Genomic DNA, 21249 nt, shown 5'->3' with positions numbered 1-21249 from the left:
TATATGTAAAATGCTTCCATATTTTTTGATTTTTAGATCTTCCCATGACTGAGCCTAAAAAAGTTAAAGTTTATTTCACAACTATTAGTTTGACTAATAAATACATACATATAAATGTATCTGCTCCGCAATTTTCATACAATTTAATCCGCTTTTTGATATTTAAAAGCACACGTGCTTAAACAGCATTAAACATTAAAAAATTATAAATTTTAAACGACGTCAACTGATAGTGTTAGCCGTGGTATAAAAAAGAAGGTTTATACCAATGTAAGAACCACATTTCCAATAAACCGATTTGACTCAACACATATTTCTTTCGAAAGTGTATTTATAGCGCCCTCGCCGAAACCGTATTCAAAAGTAAACAAAATTTGTTGTTTTCTTTCGATATTTCTTTAATAATTAATTTGAGCGATTGACCGAAATGCGAACAGTAAGTCAAATTTATTATAATAATAATTCAAATTTAAAACGGGTGTATAAAGAAATTAATTAAGAAAATATTTTTTTTAAAATAATAAAAAGAAATAAGTTGCGCATTTGGAAGCTGCAAAAATACCACCTAACGATATCGAGTTTGATTGGCTGGAGAATTTTGCAGGTTACCTTGTGTCGAAAATGGGTTTGGAGGAATTCGGTTTCAGGACGAGTGAAGGGAAAGACAATAATTCACTTTCGTTAATTGCATATCTGAAGGCGGTATTTTATAAACCAAGTGCTGATTTTTTGAATCTTTTGGAGTATTTAACTCGAAATTTATTGAAATTAATGGTGAAAAATTAACAAGTCCAAATTAAAAAAAAAATCTATTGTGCAATTCAATTGATGATGCAATTGATAGGTTTGTTGAATTTATTACCTAAATAAAAACATTTAATAATGTTAACGCAACATACATACATAAATTTAGATAAATTTTCATGTTTGGGATAGGGATGAGAATTACCATAAACGTAAGTACATATGCCATTATCCTTTGTACTTCGAAGTAAAATTGCATTCTTTATATGTACTAATTATATATTTTCAATACATATGTATAGCATGTACTAGACTTGTTTGGCTTCGGCTTAGAAGACTAAAATATTTACATCCATTTACTGTGAAAGAAACTCCCATCTAGAAATTCCCTAATTTATTTTTAAATATTAACAACATGGTAACGCTGCTAGCAACATGAACACATTATGAGGCTTCAAAAATCGCAGTATCCGTCAAAAAGTTGTTTAAATATTCCGTTTTTACCCACAAAGAGTATTTAACCAACCATCTCTAGCAATGAGAAATAATGCAAAATTTGTTTTATTTCCAACCTTTGTTGGAATTAAAGCAAAACTCAGATTTTGGTAATGTTTCCCAATTAAAAGAGGAATAAAGCAAATTTTGCGTTATTGCCATTTGTGTTATTGCACCCCCCTCCCCCCACGTCGGACATCATGCTGGTATAGCTTTTCAGTTTATTGAATGATCATTATTCTTAAGTGAAAAATTAAACTCAATAATAATTTCTATCTTTGAGCGAAAAATCGAAATCATAAAATAATCATTATTTTTTATCGAAAAAACAAAAATGAAGTAATAATAATTTCCATTCAGCGAAAAAATAAAGTTCAGATATTAATTATTAAAAAAGCATAATTTATTGGTTAAACTCAAGAAATAAAAATCATTGTAAATTACAGTACGACGTACGAACACAAATACGTAAGTATTATTAAAATTGTTTTACGACGATTACAACTATTTGATTTTTTGGGTTTAAATTTAAAAAATAATTACTATTTTCCGTCCCTGACAGAAACCATGAAAGAAAGTGTGAGCGCTATTGATTTCGATTCAGTAATTTGGGAGAAATTAAGGAATTTCAATCCTTTTATGTGAACATAATTTAGACCAGCGTTGCCAGGTTGACGTTTTTAACGTCATTTGGACGTTTTTTTTATCCTGTTGACGTTTGGACGTTTTTCGTGTAAAAAATGACGTAATTTTTCTCTATGAAAAATATATTCAGTGTATAACGTACTATTTGCTTGTAGAGTAAGTACTTACGCTCACACTTTCGGATCTCATGAAATTAAATAAATGTTCGTGCTTAGGCCTAAAGTTAAAGCATAATAAGCGTTTACTTGAGTTTTTTGAAATGTATTCATACAATTTTTTCTAAGCAGTATATATGAATTTATGTACATATGTATGTACATATGCATATATACTTTACATATGTATGTATGTACTTAAATTTAAAAATTATCTGAGAAATGTTTAAACAAAATGTATTTACCTATGTATAAAATGATTTTTATATTAACGATATCAAACCAGTTTACAATGAATTTTTACATGTGCTCTGTCGAAACGACATTTTAATATACCTTTATGTACAATAAAAGTTTAATAAGAACATTTCTTTGTGCATGCATTTGAAAAAGACGTTTTTCGGTAGGAAAATGACGTTTTTTCAGACCAAGAGGCACGTTTTCTCATGCCGAAGACCTGGCAACACTGATTTAGACGAACTTTTTAACAAAGAAATCATACTTCACATACTTCGTTAAATTCGTTAAAAAATTACCTTTTTTGTCGGTAGGTTTTCCACACATATTTACTACCGGGCCCGGTTTTTCTCTTGGCGGCCCTGTATATACATATATATATGAATTCAACGGCAGGTGATTCGATATTTTTAAATCACCATAATCAATCATCAATTAAGTGAAATCATTCGCCTACTCTTATGGGACCTAGAAAGTTAGCTGACGCACGCTTCAGAACAGTAAATTTTAAAATTTTTACTGACTTAGCGACGACATACATACATATATGTATGTACATAGACATGCATACATACAAATACATATGTATGTATAAGTAGTTAGATAATAAATTGGGGATTTCAATGTTCAATTCGGCATACGTATGTACTAAACACCTTCACATTGGAATCGTCTGAACTTTTCAAAATCTTTAGCCTAACACTAATTAGGGATTAATTATAAACAACGAAACGATAAGTAACCACTGAATCAAATTATTCATATTTATCTCTTTTTCATTTACAGAATGCCTTCCTGCCCGTTATATACTAGCCATACTAGGCTCTTGTGGTATGGCGATCATTTATGGTCTGAAAGTAAATCTCAGTGTCGCCATGGTAGCTATGTTGAATCACACAGCCATCGAGGCAGGACATAACATTGGACATACAATTCATAACACGAGTGTCGTTATTCAATCGCAAGAAGAAGTTTGCGAGAGCCCAGGCGGTGGGAGTGCAAGCAAGCAAGAGGTTAGTATCTTAACCATGGAAGTGTTTCGCTCTTTTGACCATGTCTGCGGGCTTTGTTAGAGCGCGGTTACCCACGAACGTGTACGTTGCGTAGCGTGGAAGTACGAAGAAACATATCAAGTTTGCTGTTGATAGAAAGAGAGAGAAGCAACGTATACGTCACGGTCACGCCGTGGTGATTTTTTGTTAACACACAGATCCCATAAGATAGATCGTGTCAGCTGACACGTTCTCCGTTTTTACGTCCGTGGGCAACTGCGCTTTTAGTCGAAGCGACTAACACCACCTTTAGGTTTAAATAAGAAATAAACAATAGTTAAAAAGGAAATTCGTTTGATGATTTTGAGTTTTTGTTTATTTTTTAAACACATTAGCAAAGTATTAAATACATATTCTTTTCCCCATTACATATAATACACAAAAAGGTAAATGACTTCAGTTTTTGTACTCTTCTAAAGATCATGTTATACAAAAGGCTTATTTTTATACCCGAGCGCACTTGTGCACAAGGGTATATTAATTTTGTTCACATAACGGTTGTTTGTAACAGCCAAAACGAATCGAGATAGATATAGACATATGTATACATAAATGATCAGAATGGAAAGAGAAATCGACATGTGTATATCTTGGTAACCGCTGCACCAATTTCTTTCAAACTTGGCACAGTTGTTGGCCTTCGTACAACATACCAAATGGCCGAAAATATTTAAAATTGGACAATAACCACGCCCACATCCCATATAACGGTAATTTAGAGAAATACAATATCTTCGATAAATCAGTAAATATTAAAGCTAATTTATTCAAAATTGATGCTTGCAACAATTCTTAACCAAGAAATACGTTTGTAATAAAATTTTGGAAAATGGGGGTGGCACCGCCCACTTATGATCACATATATGTATCTCGGTAACCGTTCAACAAATTTGTACCAAACTCGGTATGGTTATTGTGCTTGTCACATAAAAGCAAAACGTTGAAAATCATTGAAAGCGGACTAAAATTAAGGCCGCTTTTCATATAACGGTAAATTTCGGAACTGCTTGAAACTTCAAAATTTCGAAATCTAAGGACTCTAATTTACTCAAACGCCCCGGCTTACCATGTAGCGGTAGCTTTCGGTAAGGTGAAAAACATATATTTAATACGTGCGCCGGGTATTTAATGTTCGGCTCCGCACGAACTTTGACTTTCTTACTTGTCTAATTTTACTTTAGTTTTGGCATTGGCAACACAGTCTTTGCTTAACACATATGTATATTTTTTATGAATATGATCAAAGAGTTATTTAGGAAGACATTTTTTGCACATTCTGTGCATATGTCAAACTTGTGTTCACCATAAATACTTTTTTGGCAATATTTACAGCATGACTTAGTCATTCGGTGCTTTTTATAATCACAAAAGCTGCAAATCTTCCTTTTTGTATGTTTTCTGTAGCAATACTTTGTATTTCTTCTTGAGGTAGTATATTTTCGATATTTTGACGAAGTTTATTTGATAATATTAGGGTCACAGTTGCGTCATATGTGGCTAAACCAGATCACTGTATAACTTCTTAAGAAAATTTCTCCGAGATAGTGGCTTCTTATTCGAGTTTAACACATAACAAGATTAATATACCCTTGTGCACAAGTGCGCTCGGGTATAAAAATAATCCCTAAAAATTTAATTCAATTAGCCAAATATATTTTTCCTTTTATACTATTTATATTTTTTCTTATATATTATAAGTCAATGAAATTAACAAAAGAAAACCGAATAAATCAAAAAAGGAGAAATAGATACCAAAAATTCTAAAAATTAAATTAAATTCAAAAATATTTTGTTTTCTTTTTAAACAAAAAAATTTAAAAATTAGAAGAAAATTTAGCCAAAACAAAATTAAAAAAATTATTAAAAGAAAAAAAGTTCCTCTAAATTAAATGAAATAAAACAAATATATATATATATCCTTTTAAACAATAAAATAAAATATGTAAATAAAAAATAAATAAATAAAAAACAAGTAAAAAAGTCTAAGTTCGGGCGGAGCCGAACATTAAATACCCGGCGCAAGTATTAAATATATGTTTTTCACCTTTCCGAAAGCTACCGCTACATGGTAAACCGAGGTGTATCCATTTTGAGTAAATTAGCGTCCTTAAATTTCGAAATATTGAAGTTTCAAGCATATCTGAAATTTACTGTTATATGAAAAGCGGTCGTAATTTTAGTTCGATTTCAATAAGTTTCAACGTTTTGCTTCTATGTGGCAAGTACAATAACCACACCGAGTTTGGTAGAACGGTTACCGAGATACATATATGTGATCATAAGTGGGCGGTGCCACGCCCATTTTTCAAAATTGTATCCTAAACGTATTTCTTGGTAACGAATTGTTGCAAGCATCAATTTTGAATAAATTAGCTTCAATAATTACTGATTTATCGAAGATTTCGTATTTCTCTAAATTACCGTTATATGGGATTATTGTCCTATTTTAAAAATTTTCGGCCATTTCGTATGTTATACCAAGGTTAACAACTGTGCCAAGTTTGGAAGAAATTGGTGCAGCGGTTACCAAGATATACACATGTAAACATAACTGGGCGTGGCTACGCCCATTTTCCAAAAATGTATAATATTCTTATTTTTCGTCTAAAACTTATTGTAAATATCAATTTTGAGTGAATAATCTTCAGTAGTTACTAAAATATCGCAGTATTCGTATTTCTGAAAATTACCGTTATATGGGAAGTGGGCGTGGTTGTTGTCCAATTTTTAAATTTTTCGGCCATTTAGTATGCTGTATCAAGGCCAACAACTGTGCAAAGTTTGGAATAAATTGATGCAGCGGTTACCAAGATATACACATGTAACCATAAGTAGGCGTGGCTACGCCCATTTTCAAAAAAATGTTAATATTCTTATTTTTTGTCTAAAATCTATTATAAATATCCATTTTGAGTGAATTATCTTCAGTAGTTACTAAAATATCGCAGTTTTTGTATTTCTGAAAATTACCGTTATATGGGAGGTAGGCGTGGTTATTGTCCGATTTTGCCCATTTTCAATACCATCCGTCCTACGCCCGAAAGAAGTGCATGTACGAAGTTTCGTTAAGATATCTCAATTTTTACTCGAGTTATCGTGTGCACAGACGGACGGACGGACGGACGGACGGACGGACAGACAGTCACCGCTTAATCGATTTCTCTTTTCATTCTGATCATTTATGTATACATTTGTCTATATCTATCTCGATTCGTTTTGCCTGTTACAAACAACCGTTATGTGAACAAAGTTATAATACCCTTGTGCACAAGTGCGCTCGGGTATAAAAATGTAAGTAAATTACGTATCTATTAATGAACGCCATATTTAACATCTCATAAATGCATAGCGGCCAACGATTGGGCTTGCGTAAACACGACATGACACTACACATCTGATCGAGAGTGTCCACGCCACCTTTAGTTTTATTGTAAAGCTCGACCATAGAAGGCTTACCAGTAAACTCATTAATTGAAGCTTCTTCATTGCATGACGATAAAAGCTAAACCATTTTGCTTGGTTTGCGTTTATAGTATAGTAAAGTGAGATTATTATCAAAACAGAACATAGATGTTCCTCCAGAACGACCTCTCTTGTTACGAAACTCATTCAAGATTTTTTTTTAGTACCGCGCAACATACCGACAATACTTAGCTTATATGGTTGTTGTATACGATTTTTTGCAAGCTCTATCGAAGTGAACAAGTTGTCCATCGTTATGTTCCTGTAACTTCCACCGGTTTTGTAAGTTCCTTAACAAAGTATTCGGCTATAGGTAAATTTGTCATGTTAGTCTCTTTACCCAAATAAGAATGGCGTTTACCATATAGTTCGTTCCACTATCACACAGCATGACAATTTTCGGCCCGTATTTTGATGGCTTATTGGGAATGTACATTCGAAAAGACGAGTGACCGCGAAAAGCGAGCAGATGCTCATCTATTGTCAAATATAATTCTGGATTTTAGTTTCCACGACAGTTATCAATAATAATATCCCAGACATGTCTTATATGAGTAAATCTATCGCTTATGCGAGCAATTCTAGTCATTTTGTCATCAAACCGTAATGATGTCAATAGATTCTTGAACCGCCTCTGACTCATAGTTGCTGAATATCTCGTTCCAGAGTAGGAAGTATCAAACAATGTCAATGTAAGCAAGCCAACCAATGCGTATAACTCAGTGGCGTTTGATGGGTGGCTCGCTACTTCGTATATAAAGACTGTCCCAGAAAAAAACGACCTTTCTTGCACACATTTGTTTGGCCTTGGTAAGCATTGATAATAAGAAAAAAATATTTACAGCCTTATTCTGTATCACGAACGATAGGCAACACGAACGATTCATCTGCAGAGGAATGCTTCAAAAATTAGTCCGGCGGCATCATTTTAGCCGGTTTAAAGCCAACAGAGACCATTGCAACGTAATGTATGAAAAGCAAGACGAATACGACTGATAGAGTTTAAAATCGCAATCTGAGAGGTTGTCGTCTGCAGACGAATCGTTCGTTTTGCCTATCGTTCGTGATACAGAATAAGGCCCTTATTCTACATTTAAAAATCTGTCAAAATTAGGACTGAATCCAAATATTTACTAGTTCGTCCCGTCCGAAAATGTCGTCAAAACAAGAAAAAGTTCGGAGTTTAATTCTCTCCAAATCTTCTGCTTCTTATTTGGCGCTGTAACCGCCTAAGCGATTTTGACCGAGTTCAGCAAAGCACGCCAGTCGTTTCTCTTTTGTGCCAAGTGACGCCAATTGGAAAGGCCAAGTGAAGCCAAGTCCTTCTCCACCTGATCTTTCCATCGCAGTGGGGGCCTCCCTCTTCCTCTGCTACCACCAGCGGGTTCCGAGTTGAATACTTCGTGTCCATTCGAACGACATGTCCAAGCCAGCGGAGCCACTGTATTTTAATTCGCTGTATTATGTCCATATCGTTGTAAAGCTCATACAGCTCATCGTTCCATCGTCTGCGGTACTCGCCGTCGCCAACGCATAAAGGGCCGCAAATCTTCCGCAAAATCTTTCTCTTGAACACTCCAAGAGCCGCCTCATCGAATGTTGTCATTGTCCATGCTTTTGCGCCATATACCAGCACGGGCATGATGAGGGACTTATAGAGCTTGGTTTTCGTACGTCGAGAGAGGACTTTACTCCTAAATTTCCTACTCAGTCCAGCAAGTAGCACTTGTTGGAAAGTGTGATTCTGCGTTGAATTTCCATGCTGACATTATTATCGGTATTAATGCTGGTTCCCAAGTAAACGAAATTCTCTACTTTCTCGAAATTTTAACTGTCAACAGTGAGGTGGGTGCCAAGGCGCGAATCTGACTGTTTATTTGATGACAGGATATACTTCGTCTTTTGTTCGTTTACCACCAGACCCATTCGCTTTGCTTCCTTATCAAACTTGGAAAAGGCAGAACACACTTCGCGGGTTTTGATACCGATGATATCGATGTCATCGGCATAAGCCAGCGATTGCACGCTCTTGTAGTAAATTGTTCCTGAGCGGTTCAGTTCTGCAGCTCGTATTATCTTCTCCAACATCAGATTAAAGAAGTCATATGAAAGGCAGTCGCCTTGTCTGAAACCCCGCTTAGTGGCGAACGGCTCGGAGAGGTCTTTCTCAATTCTGACGGAGCTGGTGGTATTGCTCAGCGTCATTTTACACAGCCGTATGAGTTTTGAGAGGATGCCAAATTCAGACATAGCGGCGTATAGGGAACTCCTTTAAGTGCTGTCAAAAGCAGCTTTAAAGTCGACAAATAGGTGGTGAGTGTCAATCGTTTTCTCGCGAGTTTTTTTCAAGATTTGGCGTATTGTGAATACCTGGTCTACGGTGGATTTGTCAGGTCTAAAGCCACACTAATAAGGCCCAATCAGTTCATTGACGGTGGGCTTCAGTATTTCACATAATACGCTCGATAAGACCTTGTAACCTATGCTTAGAAGGCTGATCCCGCGGTAGTTGGCGCGAATGGCGGGGTCTCCTTTATTGTGGATTGGGCAGAGCACTCTTAAATTCCAGTCTTCGGGCATGCGTTCATCTGACCATATTCTGACCAAGAGTTGATGCATTCAGCTTATCAACTCCTCGCCACCGTACTTGAATAGCTCAGCTGGCAGGCTGTCAGCTCAAGCCGCTTTGTGGTTTTTCAGCCGCGTTATTGCTATTCGTACCTCGTCGTATTCTCTCCAAATACCTAGAAAATAAAGAAAATAAAAAAAGGTTCCGCTAACAAGAAATTGGCGCAAGAGGTCAAGTAGTAAAACAAAACTTGAAATTAAAAAGCTACAAGGTTCAGAAAGTACCCAATGGATCAGAAAAGAAGGAATAACTAACTGGCTAAAAAGCGTGCCCGAAAACTCTATGAGCAATTTCTCACTAAATTTGATTGCTTAGTAATGGATGACGAAACTTACTGTAAAGCTGACTTTTCTCAAATACCCGGTCAAGGATTTTCATTTAGAAAGGGTATCGTTAACAAGAAATTTTCAACTCAGAAGATTGGTAAATTTCCCAAGCAGCTTATGGTCTGGCAGGCGATTTGCAGCTGTGGCCTTAGAAGTTCGGAATTTGTGACGCAGGGCACAATTAAGTCAAACGTTTATATAGAGAAATGCTTGGAATCGCATTTATTGCCATTTATTCGCAAGCACCGAGGTTCTATTTTGTTTTGACCTGATTTAGCTACAAGGCATTACTCAAGGAGAACGATGGACTGGTATCAAGAAAATGGGGTAACAGTTGTACCGAAAGAGGCTAATCCACCTAACTGTCCCGAACTTCGGCCGATCGAGAAATATTGGGCTCTTATGAAGAGAAGCCTTAGAAAAACAATTAAAATTGCTAAAAATACTATCGATTTCAAAAATAGATGGAAAAATGAGTACAAAAATGTAGACGAAAGTACTGTAATAAATTTAATGCAAGGTGTTAAAAAAAAGTTGGCAATTTTTATCAAAAATAACTTAAACTTTAAAGATATGGGTTTTTTCGAGAAGTTAAATAAAGCATATATCGGAATTCAATAACATATCACAGAAATTTTTTTACAACAAAATCAAAAAGTCACACTAAATTCATTGCTAGTCATTTCGTCTTCCAAGCATGCACAAAACACGTACTTGCAGCTCGCTGAGTTTTGAGCGTCCACACTCTGCTAGAGCGCAAAATAAAAAACGAGAGAAGAGATACGAAGCGAACCACGATTGTTGTTAGTCGAATCGACTAACAAAGCACGTCCAAGGTTAAGGTCAATGAAAAAATTAAAAACCCTACGACAGAAAGAGAAAGTTAGGAAAATTCTAAGATAAAAAAAAAATTTCCGTAAGAAGAACCTTCCAAAATCCAGCTTCCTTATTTTCGGCACTTTTAAATTTAAGGCATCTTTCTTTTCTATAGTGCAGATTTAACAAGATCATAAGACGCTGTAATCGATACGCAGGTCTGCTTTGACAGCAGGGCCCCATTGACATCAGTTTAGATGGTAATGGTTAGGTCCTTCTATCATCCTTCCTTTATCGGAAATAGTTCGCAATAAAAAGCACTCTAATAATTTGCACAAACGAAGTTGAATAGAGAAAGGGGAAAGTCCCCGTCCACATTAAAAGCTATCGTAATTAGTTAAAACAAAATTGGAACCATTTCTTTGATTTCCTATCTTAACATACCGGAGTCGGCGCAAAACTGTAGATCGCTCCCCTTTGTATGACAACATCAAGGCGCACGCCACAAATTCGAAGGAAAGGCTCGACCATACACTAACATGTTCGTAAGCGCCAATCTGTTATTATTATTATCTTAACACTTGAACAAAGATTAACATTCTGTTAGCTTTTGAAATGTAATCGCCAACCACATCAAAGCCGTGAAAAGTACTACATATAAAGTTTCTTAATACATACCGTTAATCGAAATGGTCACACAGGGACCGAAAATAACAGTTATTTTTTTAAGAGTTAAACTAGGCCAAATCACTTTTTTTTGTCCGAAATAAAAGTCCTTTCCGGATAATAAACAAACCGCTTGTCCAAGTTAAACAAGTTTGGTATCAAATGAAAGAGGACTGAAATAGCTTTTAAACAGAAATAACGAACGAAGGTTACCACCTCAATTTAATTTAATACAAAACTAAATCATATATTTGACCCAAGGTTTGTTCTATGGTAAATAAATAACATTTTTTATTGAAATATTATTAGTTGGGTTTCCTCGTTTAGACATTTCAGTTTTAAAACTATTTTATTCCTCTTCCTTTTGATACCAAACTTGTTTAATTTGGATAAGCTGTTTGTTTATTATCCGAAAATGACTTTAATTTCAGGCTTAAAAAATATTTGCCCAAATTTAACTCTTAAAAAAAAGTTGTTATTTTCGGTCCCTGGCCACAAGAGATTCAAAGACTCGTATTTGGAGTGCACGTCCTGAAAGTTTCAATCTCACTCTGATGTTACCTAAGCTCAACATCCACTTAGAAGCAAAATGTACCATCGAATCTATCAACCGCCTCATAGTTTTTGTAAGGTTTTGATAGGGAATAAACAACAACGAAAATTATGGCTGGGAGCGGAATTGGCTTTTGGCAGCAGCAATGATAGTTGAAAATTGAATCCGGTACTAAGATACCATCTGCGATCGAGACACTCACACACTGGGATAAAGATATACATACATAAATATCATATGTATGTCCGACTACTAATACACTATTTCGTACATAGTATTGAAGTAAAGCCAGAAGTAGTGATGGAAAGATTTATCAACATGGGCGACCACCGCATGAATTTCAGTGTCTAAAATTAAAGTTTATTAACATGTTTGTATGTATATGTAAATATATGCATCAAAAATAAAGTTTGTGTTTATTAAACAAAATTACTGAATGAGGTAAATATGTATTAGCCTAAGATCCGAATAGCGCACGACCTTCACTTATCTGTTTAATGGATGAAATGTATTTTGTAGGAAATTTAACATGTTAGTAAATATTTCGCGAGAGAGTTGGATGCAACAATTCTGACCAGAAATTGAGTTTACGGGAGAGTCACGAAATCCCCGAAAACAAAATCCCCAAACACAAAATCCCCAGCTTCAAAAAATCCCCAAATACATTATCCCCAAAATCAAAATCCCCAAACACGAAATCCCCAAACTTTTTCGGTGACAGTGACACAAAATCCCAAAACACAAAATCCTCAAACTTTTGAATAAATGATATTACCGATCATGTAAACAATAGCGCAAGCCGAGTCTTACCTTTGTCCTGATTCGTAGTTACATACACCCGATTTCATGATTCAAGTAATAAGTCAGCCTTCTTGCTTTATTTTCTGTCACTCGGCTATCTTAAGCAGGGATCACACGATTTGTAAGTTTGTACAGATTTGTACATTTTACAGTTACATAGTGAGGTTTTTTTTATTAAGCTGAACTCATTCTCGATACAAATTTCTAGACAACACCACTCTGTGGCTGCCCAAATGTACAAATCTGTACAAATATACAAATCGTGTGATCCCTACTTTATATAAAATTTTGAAGGCAAGTTTTCAAATAATCAATATAAATCCTTCTTCTCGCTCTTACTACTTCACCTGGTATAATTTCACCATGACTTGAACCGTGTAAAACCCGTCATATATACATAGTTTGAATTTATGGCAATATATGTACATACATATGTGTATTTATGTATATACATACAATATTCATACCGTTATGTTATCACAAATTTTTTCGCTATTTACACTTTCGCATAACATTTTGTCATACGCTTTATCACTGTGCGTAGATTTGCCTGCAACTAAGTATAATTGTAATAAAAAGCATTGTTCTGAAGAAAATTTTATGCGAGATTTTATTTAAATTTTTTATTAAAATGGAAGTAGTCGTTATAAAATCTAACAAAGGCAATGATAAAGTATATTTGGATGGATTCGATTACCATTTTCATTCCAAAAATAAAAAACGAGAGTTTCGTTGATCTTGTGCGCATAGGAAAGCACTGAAGTGCAAAAGTGTCGTGATTACAAAAACAGACAGTGGCAACAACATGTCCAACGGGCTCCTACCGAGCACAATCACGATCCAAGGGCCCATCATGTACCTGTAGCATATGCCACTAATAAAGTGAAAGATATGAGCAGCTCAACTTCACTGGAACCTTCGCAAATAAATTGTAGACTGCCAACCAGACCGCCGCGTGTACCTGCCGTCGAAACGAGCACAAAAAATAAAAATTAGGCGTAATCGAAAAACAATGGATACTGCCAGTGAGCCGCATAATTTACAAGAAATACATATACCAGAGCACTTATAATAATTGGAAGGTGAGCTCTTCGTTTTGAGTGACTGGGATCATAAGGGTGAAAAATATATCATCATGGGCACGTCGAATTCACTGAAAGAATTAGGGAGATCGCAGTGTTGGGTGATGGTACGTTTTACGTAGTACCTTCAATTTTCCGACAGCTTTTCACCATTCAAGGTTTAATTAGTGGTCAATTTGTACCTCTAGTTTTTTGCCTTATGAGCAAAAAATCTAAGCAGGCATACACTGAGTTCTTCCACAAATTGTTTCATTTGGCTCTAGCACAAAATATTAATTTAAATCCACAAAGAGTAATTACGGATTTTGAGCAAACCATCTCGTCTGTGGCAAAAGAGTTTTTTCCTGATGCCCAGTATAAAGGATGTTTATTCCATTTCGGCCAGATCATTTAGAGACGAGTTCAAAAAGAAAGACTTGCTCGAAAATACGGCAATGATGAAGGTTTCAGCATGGGAATACGTATGCTGAAAAGCTTATCATTTGCTCCTCCCGAAAGTGTGTTAGATTATTATAACGCACTGAATGCCAGCTCGACAGATAACGATTTTAAGAAACTTTGTGTTTGGTTTAAAAAAAAATTATATTACTGGAAGTACAAAGTCGGACGGACCTAAATATAACCCAAAATTTTGGTGTGTTTCGGATTCATTTAAAGACAATTTTCCGCGCACTCAAAACTGTATTGAGGCTTGGCACCGTAGGCTCAAAATAATTGTAGGAAAAAAAATGTGGTGTATATGAAATTATAAAACATTTAAGGAAAGAGGTGATTGAAGTACAAACAAACATTTAAAAGATACAATCAGGCACAGGTATACGCAAAAATAAAAAAAATGTTGAGCGTGTCAAGAAAATTAAGACAGTTGTTGAACATCGTGCGGATTTAGATAAAATAACTTATTTGAGATCTATATCCCACAATATTTCACTTTGCTATTAAATTTATATTTGTCCTTTCATCTTTGGTTTTAAACTAATTTGGTAAAGAAATATGAACTTATGTGATGTAATTTATTTTCTTAAATTTAGATTTACCTAAATGTATATCAACGTTTAAAGTACAAAACCGCGTATCGTCATTCTGCAAACCCGCGTAACTGATATTTGCTGCCAAAAATTTGATTTGCTTGTGTGAGAAAATCCATTTTTTGGCAGCAAATATCAGTTACGCGGTTTCGCAGAATGACGATACGCGGTTTTGTACTTTAAACGGCGATATGTATGTATGTATGTATAATACATAAATATTTGTGAAATAATACAATTTATTTTGAGTAGGGTCTAATTTGAAAAAAAAAGAAGTTTGTATTTATTTAAGCTTATGTAAAACATATTCATAAGTTATTGCGACGTATTGCCTTTTCTTCAATTTTCATTTACCTAATAAATATTTGCGAATTCATCACACAATTTGTTTTGAATTTTTTTGTGAGAAATAATGTCGAATATAGTTTCACACAGAAAAGGGGGATTTCATGTTTGAGGATTTTAATTTTGGGGATTTTGATTTTGGGGATTGTGATTTTGGGGATTTTGATTTTGGGGATTATGTGGTACACCCGAGTTTCCGTGTCTCGGAGTTTTTTTTTTGTCATTTCAAAACTTGAGATTTTCCTTACAGTGTATTTTGATTTAAAAGCTCACGAACTGGAATTTAGGCCAAGTTTTTCGCAGATAAACTTATATCGTCGAGAACGAAATAAAATTTTCTTTATTTTGGTACAAGACTTATTTATTAAACAGTTGAGTGAAAATTACTATATGGTATTACTTACCTAATCAAACCTGGCAACCCGATAGGTACGCCAGGAAAAAAATAGACAAACCAACGTGTTCACATTCTATAGGCTTTATGCTTTCAATTGGAACGTATATAATTTGTTCATTAAACAAATGAGTGCAAAAAAAAATAATTTTTGAACATTTAATTAAAAATATCGTCGTCAGACTAGAGATTCGACTTTATTCTATTTACTATGGTATATGCCTACGGTGACCATCCGCCCTGTATTATACGGGACGGTCATCTTTTTTGACCAATTGTCCTGGTAATTTCTTTATTTTATACGGGACGCCAAATGTTCTGTATTCCTTTTCATGTCCTGTATTCAGTGTTCGGCATTTCGATGCCTTAACAGCCCATTAAAATGGCATGTCTATGAACCAGTTTTAAGTGATGTTAGTATATGATCGTAATTTTCTCCATAAACCGTTATTAGTTTCTATCCTGAATGTCTGTGATTCGAATAGAGAAATACATACAGTGACGAAAATATAAGTTAGAACTCGACATTTTAGCCACGTTTGGCTATTTTTATTTTGTTTATTTTATGTTTCTTAGGCTGTTTTCCTAACAAAAACCATATAAATTCAAATTTCCGAGTTTGTGCAAAAACTATAAAAATTAATTCTGCAAAGTTTCACCAAACTTTCAAACTTTTTAATTAGAATCTTTAGAAAAAAATGGTTTGAAGTTTTGTAGCTCATTAAAATTTATTATAATAAAGTGCAAGTGCAATGTGTGCTGCTCATTTGCTTCTCTTTTAAAAATATTATCGAGCATACTTTGTACGACAAAAAATTCGTAACACCGTCAAAAAAAATATAAATCCAAAAACTAACGGTAAATCCTAGCTACTTCAAACATGCACTTTATTGTATTAAGATTTTTTGTAACAAATTTTGTGGGGTAAAAATCTCGATAAAAATATCCTATAAGTTTGAGATGTTACTTTAATAATGCTCTTTCAGCTCCAATATATTTAGGATCATTGAAGAAGGTTTTAAGATCTGTTACCTGGCGTGGAAAAAATAGCAAAATTATTTTTTGTCCCGTATTCGGCCCCCATAAATATGGTCACCGTATATATGCCTTTCTATTGTATATATGTATCTGGTGGTTCTCTTACTTACCTTTACTGTCCTTAACTGATCTGTTTTTATTTTCATACACAAGTCATTGTAGTAAAATAATGGCCTTATTCATAAAAACTAAAGAAGGCTTTAACTGCTTTGTAAATTTTGTATGAAAATGCCACTTTATAAAGCTCTTTAAAGCTATTTTATTTTTTATGACTAAGGCCATAAGTCTTTAATTTTTTTTTTTGAGTATTATTAAATAGTAAAATAAGGTATTATTAAATTGATATGAATTGTTTTTTGTACTTGGTATTTCGGTTTTAAATTATGTATTTTTCTGCATTTTGTTTTGGTAATATTAAATTTATGAACTGAATCTATTTATTTCTTTTCTTTAGAAGCTTATGAAATAAATTTGAACCTTTTTTAAATGGCATGGTTTAAAAAGAAAATTTTAGATATTTTCTAAAGTAGCCTCACAGGCGAACATAAGTATTAAATGAGTAAAATTTATCGTAGTATTCTAGGGTAGGGTTGCCAGATTTTGTATGGACGAAATCAGTACACTTTTTTATAAAGCAAAATTATGAATGTAAGTAACAGATAATGCTCTAAAACGCCAGAGTACTTGTTTGTACCACTATTTTGGTATACAAAAAATATAGTTCATAAAAAATAAAAGTGTTAGTCATTTAGACATGGGTGTACACATCATTGTACACAGAAGCCATAAATTCTTTTATATTTATGACATACTTGAATAGCAATAATGAGATGGTTCAATCTTCAGTGTTTAAATAGTCAAAGAATTCTATACATTTCATTTTAAAATTACTTTTAATTTGAAGTTCACTTCAAAAAATTTAAATTAGAAGCCGGTTTCTCTCTTTGCGTCAGGAAGCAAACTTTATACTTAAGATCCTCTCGGTTGTTTCGTTTGAGTGTGGTATTGAAAAAAAACATTACATGTTTTTTCAAACTGTCGAAAAGTACCACTATCTAAGGAATGCATCTATATTTCCTCATGGCTTAAATTAATTTTTTCTACTTCGCAAAAACTTTGAAAGACTAAGAATTCGCTAAAAAAAATATCTAACTCTATGTCTTGTATGCAAAGCTCTTTTACAATGTCAGTAAATTTTGAAAAAAGAATTGTAAGTTATAGACAAAAGCCATTCGAATATTAGAATTTGCTGTTATTAAACTGAAAAATATTTTCGAGATAACTAACAAAACTCGACAAGAAACGTCATCCTTCTTTTTAAATAATTTAAGTCCCATCTTATTATCGCAACTGGTACGTAATGCATTATTTTTTTGGACATATCAAATATTATTTGAAACATGTCAACTATAATTAAATTATTTTCTGTTTACTTTTTACAGTGCAGTTTAAGGAATTTGCAACGTTATGTAAAACCTTAAGAAAAACCTAAAGTATTTTATTTGAGTTGGAAATTCAGTACAAATCAGTACAAATTTTGAAAAATCAGGACATTAGCGTACTGATTGAAGAAATGAATAAAATCAGTACAAGAGTTGAAAAAACAGTACTGTACTGATAAAATCAGTACGTCTGGCAACCGTATTCTAGGGTTAATAATCAACTAAATCAATGCCATATAATCGTTTTGTCTTCATACTTAATACACAGTGAACTCCCCTCTCTTCCTCATAATGTATTAAAAAGTACTTATGTATGTATACAAATAATCTTAAATTTTAGGATGGCCCTTTTGTGTGGAGTGAAAAAATACAGGGAATCTTGCTAAGCTGCTACTTCTGGGGCTACTTGGTTTCGCAAATACCGAGTGCGCGTGTAGCTGAAAAGTTCTCCGCCAAATGGGTAATGTTTGTATCGGTAGGCATCAATGTAATTGCCACTTTACTTACGCCAGTGTTGACGCAAACACACTACGTCGGTTTAATTGTAATGCGCGTCCTGGAAGGCATAGGTGGTGGCGCTACTTTCCCCGCGATGCACTGCATGATTGCATCTTGGGCACCACCCAATGAACGCTCTGTTATGTCAACAATTATATATGTGGGAACTTCCTTTGGTACAGCAATCTCTATACTATTAGCTGGAGTTTTGTCGGCAAAATGGGGCTGGGAATCGGTCTTTTACTGGATGGGCGGTCTAAGCTCGATCTGGATGATCTTGTGGCTATTTCTAATCCAGGATAATCCGAATAAACAACGTTTCATAAGTCCGGAAGAACGACAAATGATAACGTCACAGCTGGGTACCGATAACACTGCAGAACATGAGGAACATCCGCCAGTGCCATGGAAGAAAGTGCTGACATCCATACCATTCTGGGCCATTTTGATTGCTCACTGTTGCAGTAACTGGGGATGGTATATGTTCTTAATTGAAATCCCATTCTATATGAAACAAGTCCTAAAGTTCGATGTATCAAGCAATGCCCAGTTCAGCGCACTGCCCTACTTCCCAATGTTGGTTTTGAGTATTTTATTGGGCAAAACTCTGGACACACTGAAAGCCAAAGGTAATGAATGGCATTAAAAATATATATTTATGTATATGCATGTATGTATGTATCGGTTTGCTTTCTCTGGAATTTGAGCTTTTACTGCGCTTATATGACATTACAGCAATAGCGAATGATTTTAACCAATGCCCCCCTTTTCCAGGGAAAATTACCACAACCACCGCACGCAAAACGGCCACTAGCATCTGTACAATCATCCCCGGAATTTGCCTTTTAGCCCTCTGCAACATCGGCTGTAAACACACCGCTGCTGTGGTGATCATGACAATCGGCATCATTGGCATGGGTGGCATGTTTTCTGGTTTCCTCTCTAATCACATTGACATTGCACCAAACTACGCCGGCACACTGGTCGCAATTACCAACACTGCCGCAACCATTCCGGGCATTATAGTTCCAATATTTGTCGGCCTCGTAACAACGAATAACGTAAGTCCTTCTTAATTACGAAACGACTTTGTATCTATGTATTTAAAACTTAATTAGTTTCCATTCTACAGCAAACTATTGAGGCCTGGCGTATAATTTTCCATGTAACGATTGTGCTCTTCTCTATCGAATTCTTGGTATTTGTCATCTTCGGTTCCGGTGAGGAACAATCATGGAATAAGCTAGAGAAAAAAGAAGGAAAGGATGAAGCTACGCCATTGAAGGCTCAACCTAGTAAGGACAATGTTTAGAGCTGTTTCGGGTACCGAGGATTTTTTGAGATTATAAGTCAATTCTTAGCTGTTGGTTAACTGTTGTATACTTTAACCAAAACATAGGTGTACATGTACAAACATACATATACACAGCCACGCAAAGACACTCATACATTGAAGCAAGAAATTGTTTACCATTTGAAATGCCCATTAATTTAGTTATGTGCTTGATATTAAACTATTTCCATACTCAGATTCGTAAAATTCTAAAAGGATAAAATAACTGCACGATATTAAAAATTTCAGTAGATAGTAAGTGGGGGAGCCCAAGAAGGTAATCGGGGATTTATTCGAGCGCGGCAGATTAATAAATGGGGGGATACCTTGCAGCCTTTTGACTACCTCTAAATAATCTAAGCCCCCTATGTAGGTCCGCGCGCGTAGGATAGTCTATCAGAATAGTAAAAAAAATTATAGATTTACTCGAGCGCGTCATATTAAGGAATTGTGGGTAATTATATGCTGAAAAGTCTGCATTTCAATAATCTGACGATTTGTGCGTCACGGAAGGGATTGGGAGCATCGCAAACTTGCAAAAAAACTAACCTTTACATTCTGTAGCGCGTAAATTTTTTTATTTATTATGAAGCAAACAGCCAAGGATAACTGGAAATATATAATCTGACGATTTCCACAGGCAGAGTTAACCGAAAACTGTCAACAAAGTTTAGCGTATGCACCTGCTGTTTTTTTTTAATTTGTAATATGATATAGTTCTTTAATTAAATAATGTAACATAAATTCTGTTTTTAATTAAGAGTCAGACTAATTTATGCCTTCGAAGACATACATATCATCATGGGAGCGAGAGGAAGATGCCTGCAGAATACAATCACTACACAAATTTTTCACTGCCAAAATTCTCTAAATAAAAATCTGTTTGGCCCAAAAGTATACAGCATTAAAAAGTAGCATATGGGTGTTTCCAGCGGAAGGTCCACCACGACAAAAAAATAAAAGTTTTATATCTAACGTATTTACGGGCCGATTTGTCTGCTTTTTTAAATATATACTGGCTATGTAAGTAGAATCATGTTTGCATAAAATGGTCTTCCTAGGTGGTGCCAAGGTCGAGATATTTCGAAAAACCGTATTTATGGTCCGATTTGGTTCGATTTTGGCGTATGTGGTTGAAACATAATAAATCATAGATTTCCAATAAAATGACCCTGAATTGGCGCTGGAGTCAAAATATAAAGTATATTCTACATAAAATACATGTTTTATTTGCGTTAAAAATTCATTTAAAAGCAATATTAACAAAAATATAACGATGGAAATTTATGTCACGTCACGCCACGTCACGTCACGTTTCACACTTGGGGTTGTAAAAGAGAATTGAAACAATTTGCATTAATTCAAAAAACTCTAAAAACAACTAGAATTGCTCCAAATCATATTAAAATAAGTTTCATGAAAATAGCCATCCACAATTCGCAGAGTTTTGCGATTTTGTAAGAAAAGAAAAAATCAACTTCCATTTTTTGTCACGTAACGACCCTCTC

At 34.6% G+C, this 21249-nt stretch overlaps 1 protein-coding gene across 3 annotated transcripts in view; it reads left to right on the top strand.

Annotated features, from left to right (window-relative positions):
- LOC118740325 (sialin) overlaps nt 1-19939 on the top strand; it is a 37644-nt gene extending 17705 nt beyond the window's left edge. For 2 of the 3 annotated variants that reach the window (XM_036471813.1, XM_036471812.1), the window contains 4 exons: nt 3063-3289; nt 18251-19037; nt 19183-19469; nt 19541-19939. In XM_036471813.1, coding sequence (XP_036327706.1) covers nt 3063-3289; nt 18251-19037; nt 19183-19469; nt 19541-19720 — 1481 coding nt within the window. In that variant the 3' untranslated portion in view covers nt 19721-19939. Of the gene's footprint in view, nt 1-3062; nt 3290-18250; nt 19038-19182; nt 19470-19526 lie in introns of all 3 variants that reach the window. The other variant, XM_036471814.1, reaches the window with a different exon arrangement.
- Nucleotides 19940-21249: the final 1310 nt, after the last annotated feature.

Source organism: Rhagoletis pomonella, unplaced genomic scaffold (assembly GCF_013731165.1).
Source record: "Rhagoletis pomonella isolate Grant_MI unplaced genomic scaffold, Rhpom_1.0 Rhpom_scaffold_00006, whole genome shotgun sequence".
NCBI classification, from domain to species: Eukaryota; Metazoa; Arthropoda; class Insecta; order Diptera; family Tephritidae; genus Rhagoletis; species Rhagoletis pomonella.
This window is presented reverse-complemented; position numbering and strand designations above follow the sequence as displayed.